A 7,585-nucleotide genomic window follows, 5' to 3' on the forward strand; every position below is an offset into this window, starting at 1 on the left:
TCCACTGGTGCTACGTGGCGGTGGTGCAACCCCGCCCGATATGGGTTTTCCCCCTCTGCCGTCTGTCGTTTTTGGGTCGGATATGATTTTCGTTTGGACAAAACCAATTAGACTCTTGGCCCGTTTTTTCCATTTGTCGCCCAGGTCTAATTTTGGGTCCACTCGAAGGGAAAGCTGCCCAAAAACAATGGAATTTCTGGTAGCCTGAAAGCCAGCAGCCTTTGCTTGGGCGTGGAAGGATCCAATGGATCCCTTGGAAGGGCTATCCTTGAGAAGTGATCGAAACGGGTGGCCAGAGGGCGGGGACATTGCCTAAGCACTTAACCACGGTTGATAGACGGCCCAGATATGCATTTCGTGTGTCGTCGGTAATCGATATCGGACGCAGGGAGCGCGCGCACGCCTGGCATTATTTCTCACGATTCCACCCGAACCGAAGCGAACCGATCCAATCCGAAGCGGGCCGAAGCGATGCCTGCCCACATTTCGATATTGAATTTCAACGTTTATTTTTGGCGCTACCCTCCTGCCGCCTGCCGCCTGCCTCCTGCCCATCAATCCTCAAGCGGTAATCAACAACAACAGCAACAACAGCCGCACTTGGGCTCCAAGTTGGGCAGCAACAACCCCCATCAGCCATTTCCCATTTTCCTGCGTATTTACTTAATTATTTTCAAGTGCTTGGCAAACATTTGAACACGAAAAATGTTTCACTCCGCAAGCAGGGGCTCGTTCGGGGGTGCTACGTGAGTGTGGGGGGGGGGGGGGAGCACCCAGCACACACACACACACACACACACACAAAATGTTATTAATTAAAATGTCATTCATTCGGTAAATCAGAAACAATGAAAGGACTTTTCCATGGCATAGAAGCCCATCAAAGGGGGGAGGGGGGAAGGGAGGAAGGGCCAGCCTTGCAGCTGCTGTTGACAGTTTTTCCAAGCGGGGCAGCTTGTTGTTTGAAAGCTCCTCTCCCCCCTTTAAAGGGGATACCCGTCCAGCGGCAGCTGTGGACCACACGCAAGAAAAGGGGCTGCTGGGGGCTGCTGGGGGGCTGTTGGGGGGCTGCTGGGGGATGCTGAAACTGAGACACTCTGACCGCAAGAGCCACAAATATGTATGTCACTTGACACTTGCTTAAAACTGTGCTTGTGCCCGTGTATCTTGTAGATACATTTCGTGACTTTGAACAGAAGCTCTGCTTAAATTGCCCTTCACTCGAGCACTGGCTGTCCAGCTGTCAATTTGGGGTATCTCTCCCTGCCCCTGCCCCCTGCCCCACCCCTCATTTTGGGGTTTACCACAAACTGAGCTGAACTGCTGGGGATATCATGTCTTGTCTTGGATGTCCAGGCTATGGATAGCAGATAGCAGATACACGTACTCGCAGAACACAAAAGAAAGGTGCCTCCTCCTCCTGCTGCTGCACCTCCTCCTCCTCCCTTCGCACTGAGGCTTCAAGTGAGCAATTGTCTTGAATTAATTTCTGCCTCATCACATCCCATTGCCCATTGCCCGTTGCCCATTCATCCACTCATCCATCAGCAGCATTTCACACCCTTTTTCTGGGCAAACACTTTGATCAGCCATGGGATGCAGTTTACTCCACTCTCCATTTCCATGCCCGCTCTGACCAGCAGACGGCGTCAAATTTAATAAAAATCACTGATTTTGATTGATGCGCCTCCAGAGCGGGAGAGAGAGAGGGAGAGAGTTCCCTGCAAGGGTTGCAGCAGCCACGAGGCGGGCGGAGGGGGGGCGCTGGTTGACATGTGACATCGGACGACATGTCCAAGTGTTCGCCTCGACGCCGCTCAATTGAAACAAATGAAGCCCACGACAGAGAGAGGGAGGCAGAGAGCCCTCTCTCTCCACAGGAAAGAGGCATTTGACGAACAACTTGTCGACGCCTTCCCCGCCCCCCAGGCCACTCTCTGGAGTGGAGAGCTTTGTGGTCTATAAATCAGTTGAGAGTTGGCCCTCGAATAGATCAGGTCTTGGAGCTAAGCACTCAAGGATACCCCTCCGAAGCCCGTACTAATTGTATCTTTGTCTATCTTTTGTCTTTCCAGCTAGGCCAGGCCGTTTGTCGAGCGTTGACGATTTGACGCTGACGCCAGAAGAGACGAAGGGAATCTGAGAGTCTGCTTTGCACACGCATTCGTTTCCCCGCCAGCCCCTCCGCCAGAGAAGGGAAGAGAGAGTACGCCGAGTAGGAGCCACCCAGAGGAGCGCGAAAGAAGAACTCGACTGAGAAGCTTACAGAGAGCTCAGCGAAGCCACAGAGCAGAAGAGATGAAGTGCCAGAACCGAGTGGCAGGACTCGTCCTAGGGCTAGGACTGGTCCTCTGCCTCAGCTCTGGCGGCCGGGCCCTGCCGGACAGTCCGCAGCACAGTCCCGACCACGGCATGGGCATGGGCATGGGCATGGGCTCGCACGGGATGGACGTGAGCCCCGCGCCGGGCGGCTACGGAGTGCCGGCCATACCGAAGGACCCGAACTCGCGCTGCGAGGAGATCACGATACCCATGTGCCGGGGCATCGGCTACAATATGACGTCGTTTCCCAACGAAATGAACCACGAGACGCAGGACGAGGCCGGCCTGGAGGTGCACCAGTTCTGGCCCCTGGTGGAGATCAAGTGCTCGCCGGACCTCAAGTTCTTCCTGTGCAGCATGTACACGCCGATCTGCCTGGAGGACTACCACAAGCCGCTGCCCGTCTGCCGCAGCGTCTGCGAGCGGGCCCGCTCCGGCTGCGCCCCCATCATGCAGCAGTACAGCTTCGAGTGGCCCGAGCGGATGGCCTGCGAGCACCTGCCGCTGCACGGCGACCCGGACAACCTGTGCATGGAGCAGCCCTCGTACACGGAGGCGGGCGGCAGCGGCGGCAGCAGCGGCGGCGGATCGGGCGGAGCCGGCAGCGGCTCCGGCGGATCGGGCGGCAAGCGCAAGCAGGGCGGCAGCTCCGGCGGCGGCGGCAGCTCGGGCGGATCGTCGACGTCGAGCAAGTGCCGTGGAAGGAATTCAAAAAACTGCCAAAATCCCCAAGGGGAAAAGGCAAGCGGAAAAGAGTGCGCGTGTTCGTGCCAGTCGCCGCTAATCTCCCTGGGGAAGGAGCAGCTCCTGCAGCAGTCGCCCATGCGGCACCATCACTGGTACATGAACCTGACTGTCCAAAGGATCGCCGGCGTTCCAAACTGCGCCATTCCGTGCAAGGGGCCGTTCTTCAGCAACGACGAAAAGGACTTCGCCGGCCTCTGGATCGCCCTGTGGTCGGGCCTGTGCTTCTGCAGCACCCTCATGACCCTAACCACATTCATCATCGACACCGAAAGGTTTAAGTACCCCGAGCGGCCCATTGTCTTCCTCTCGGCCTGCTACTTCATGGTGGCCGTCGGCTACCTGTCGCGCAACTTCCTGCAGAACGAGGAGATCGCCTGCGACGGCCACCTGCTCAAGGAGAGCTCCACCGGTCCGCACTCGTGCACGCTGGTCTTCCTGCTGACCTACTTCTTCGGCATGGCCTCCTCCATCTGGTGGGTGATCCTCAGCCTCACCTGGTTCCTGGCCGCCGGCCTCAAGTGGGGCAACGAGGCGATCACCAAGCACTCGCAGTACTTCCATCTGGCCGCCTGGCTCTTCCCCACCGTCCAGTCGGTGGCCGTGCTCCTGCTCTCCGCCGTCGACGGCGACCCCATTCTGGGCATCTGCTACGTGGGCAACCTCAATCCCGACCACCTGAAGAAGTTCGTGCTGGGCCCGCTCTTCGTCTACCTGGTGATCGGCACGACCTTCCTGATGGCCGGCTTCGTGTCGCTCTTCCGCATTCGATCGGTGATCAAGCAGCAGGGCGGCGTGGGCGCCGGCGTCAAGGCCGACAAGCTGGAGAAGCTGATGATCCGCATCGGCATCTTCTCGGTGCTGTACACGGTCCCGGCCACCATCGTGATCGGCTGCTATCTGTACGAGGCCGCATACTTCGAGGACTGGATCAAGGCGCTGGCCTGTCCCTGCGCCCAGGTGAAGGGCCCCGGCCGAAAGCCCCTCTACTCGGTGCTGATGCTCAAGTACTTCATGGCCCTGGCCGTGGGCATCACCTCCGGCGTGTGGATCTGGTCCGGCAAGACTCTGGAGAGCTGGCGCCGCTTCTGGCGCCGCCTGTTCGGGGCGCCCGATCGCACTGGAGCCAATCAGGCGCTGATTAAGCAGCGTCCGCCCATTCCACACCCGTACGCCGGATCCGGGATGGGCATGCCCGTCGGCTCGGCGGCCGGATCGCTGCTGGCCACGCCCTACACACAGGCCGGCGGCGCCTCGGTGGCCAGCACCAGCCACCACCATCTGCACCACCATGTTCTCAAGCAGCCGGCGGCCAGCCACGTATGACATGGAGAGTCGGGAGGAGCTTCAACCATGGGCGGTGGTGGCGGCGGCGGCAGCACCATTGGCGGCGGCAGCGTGCTGGGCGGACACGGCACGGGCATGAGCAACAGTACGGTTGGCATGGGAGCTCCTCCTGGCAGCTTGATGCACGGCGGCGGCCCCAATGGCGGCGCCCCCGGCAATATCTACGGCAATGGCAATGGCGGTGTGGTGGGTGTGGGTGGCGGTGGCGGCGGCGGCGGACAGAGCACAGCCCCCGGTTCGGTGATTGACTCGAGGGCCGTGTCCGTCGTGGTGACACTGCCCGGCGGTCCCGGATCCCAGCATCCGGGGCAGGCGTTGAGCGACTACGGTCCCATATAGTTAATGGTACGCCCGGACACCACGCACTGGGTCTCGACGAGCAGCTTCAGTCAGTTGTAAGGATCCATTCACTCACTCCTCACCCTCTCTGTCTCACCGTCTGTCTGTCTGTCTGTCCGTCACTCTCTCACACGTATGTAGTCTCCTCGAACACACACACCAACACACTTTCTCTCTCTCGTTCGCAAAGAAAAAGAAAAAAAAAGAAAGAAAGGTTTGAAGCAATTGCCATATTAATTCATGTAGCCTGTAGTTTGTTTTTTGTGGACGGAGGCAAAAGGAAAACGCAACAAAATGAGCAACATTCTGCATAAGATTCTAGTCCAAAGACCTTTGTCATCGATAGCCGATAACCGAAAGGAGATAGTCGATGGTCGATAGCCAGCGATAGCAGACGAGAGCAGCGTGAACGAAGAGAAACCGAAGCAGAAACAGAAAGTCGAGACAAAAAGAAGATCAAATCCAGAACCAGTCGCGCGGTCTGTTCCATCCCTACCATAGTCGAAAACTACTTTCCTATTCCTAATTATTTATACACAAGCCTTTCTTCTGGCCCAACCCATCCGAACCCATCCACGAACACTTTCTTTAACGAAATAGACTGAGAAATGCAAAGAACAGCAACAAAAAAACAATTTAGAAGGAACATACGATACGATACGATGCGGGGGCGAATGATTGGAACGATGGAATGGAGAATTTCGAGTAGTAGCACACTCTGCCCCACACACACACACACACACAAACACTGCCAAGTCAGAGCCACGAGCCATATTTCGAAATTACAACTAACTTTTAATCAAACTAACTAAACTATTAACCTTAACCTAAACACAGAAACGTAAACGTAAACTAAAACTAAATGAAAAAGAAAAACAAAAACAAAAAGAAAAAACAAAAACAGATAAAACCCTTTCGAATGAACGTAGAAATACATATTAAAAAAAATGTCGCGATTTCAGGGTTGTCGCATTATCAAAGAGCGTGGGCAAGAGCGCAACAGTGTTGCCAGATACCATTTGTAAATTATTTAATCTAACCCTTAAGCCATTACCCAACACTAGATTTTGTACATAGTATTTTTTTTTTCGAAAAACGCCGCATAGTTTGTAAACGAAACATTTTTTTTGTGACGAGACGAGACGAGTCGTTGAGATACGATACGATACGATACGAGATGAGATGAGACGCATGAATCCCTGAAACTAAAATAGAAATTGCATTTCAAGCATCAAAAGCAACTCTGCATTTAAGCTCAAAAATTGAATTTAATTTTTACAACAACCCACAGCCCCAGCCCCAGCCCCGTTTACCCCTTAAAAATACATATATATCTATATATATATATACAAATTGCCAATATTTGCAGCCGAAAGCAGGGCATTTTTTTGCATTTAAAAAAGCAAGCAAAAATAAAAATTGTATAAAGCTAAACATTTATATATCTAAGAGTATTAAAATTAAATTGTAATCTTAGTCGTAAACGAAACGGAAGAAAAAATAAGAAAAAGGAAAAGCAAAAGCAAACAAAAATATATCTATCAAGCATTAAAAACTATTGTATTTAAACTTAATATTTATATATACATACATATATATATTATTGCATACAATACATGTATATTTGTATGTGTAATTTTATGGTAAAAGCGACAATTTAACTGTTGGCATTTCAAACCATTTCACATACGAAACAAAAGGAAGGAAACATGGAAGGAAGGACGGAAGGAGACGTTTAAATTACGAGTATAAATTATATGATATAGCAACAACTACAATATGTATGTGTGTAATGTTTTTTTTTAGCAACTATAACTATAACTATATCCATAAACAAGAGGAAAAATATGCAAAAGCTGTAATAAAAACCACAAAAAAAAACACATAAAAATACTTAAGTTTTCAGTTTGTTTTCCCATTGATTTCAGTTCAGTTTCTTATGCATGAAAAGTAAGTAAATTTGTTCTTTCAGCTTTGCCTTATTCGTTATTTGTTTTTGTTATTACTTCTCGTTTGGATTGTTATTGATTTTTAGCATTTACAAGAGAATCCCTCGACACTTATACGTATCATTAAAACGAAGCTCTCCAAGTTAAGCAAACAAAAGCGCAGAAACCAAAACCAAAACCAAAAAACCAAACACAAAAAAAACAAAAAAACGAGTAAACATTAATTAGCAAATTTCTCTACACGACGTATGTATAATGTTTAATATAAATATTATAAATATTGAACACGACGGAGGACGGATCCATAGCATTACCAGATACCAAATTTATGCGTACTATTTGATGTTGTTAATAAGCTTAAAGAAATATTGCTAGCTAGTAGCGTTTAGTTTAGTTTTAGTTTTAGTTTTAGTTTCCTGGGAACTCGGGGCCTCCCATTGGACGCTTTTTCCCACTTTAGTTTGAGGCGTAAATAGCAAACGCTTTTAATAATTATTAATAAATACAACAACAACAAACAAATACAAAAATATTAAAGGCTAAAGAGTGTAACGAATATACGTAAATGGGATAAAAACCAAACCAAATGAAATGAAATGTAAGGCAGAATGTAAAAAATAATTCATGCAAATATTATTCAGTTTAAGCGACTCGACTCGAAACAGTTTCCGTTGATTTTTTGTGATTGAAAATTCATTTACTAAATTGATGAACCGATGAAATTGATTGCAATTTGCGAATGTATACGATTTTTTAATTTTAATAAAAAGGCAACCTATAAGCGAAAATATTTCACACTGGCGTGGATTTTAAAGCAAGGATAATGCTGAGCGGAAGGGATAGAAGGATAGGAATAGGAGGAACGGTGATTGATCGATTAGTTG

General features: G+C 50.1%; 2 protein-coding genes across 2 annotated transcripts; both read left to right on the forward strand.

Annotated features, from left to right (window-relative positions):
• Positions 1-2,233: 2,233 nt before the first annotated feature.
• Positions 2,234-4,493, forward strand: LOC4812483 (frizzled-2). The gene has a single exon (XM_033382083.1). It carries the CDS (start codon positions 2,299-2,301, stop codon positions 4,390-4,392), a length of 2,094 nt encoding a protein of 697 aa, XP_033237974.1. The 5' UTR covers positions 2,234-2,298; the 3' UTR covers positions 4,393-4,493.
• On the forward strand, positions 4,400-6,884 carry LOC117184451 (putative glycine-rich cell wall structural protein 1). The gene has a single exon (XM_033382084.1). It carries the CDS (start codon positions 4,420-4,422, stop codon positions 4,750-4,752), a length of 333 nt encoding a protein of 110 aa, XP_033237975.1. The 5' UTR covers positions 4,400-4,419; the 3' UTR covers positions 4,753-6,884.
• Positions 6,885-7,585: the final 701 nt, after the last annotated feature.

The sequence above is a fragment of the Drosophila pseudoobscura genome, chromosome X (genome assembly GCF_009870125.1).
Source record: "Drosophila pseudoobscura strain MV-25-SWS-2005 chromosome X, UCI_Dpse_MV25, whole genome shotgun sequence".
Taxonomy (NCBI): Eukaryota; Metazoa; Arthropoda; class Insecta; order Diptera; family Drosophilidae; genus Drosophila; species Drosophila pseudoobscura.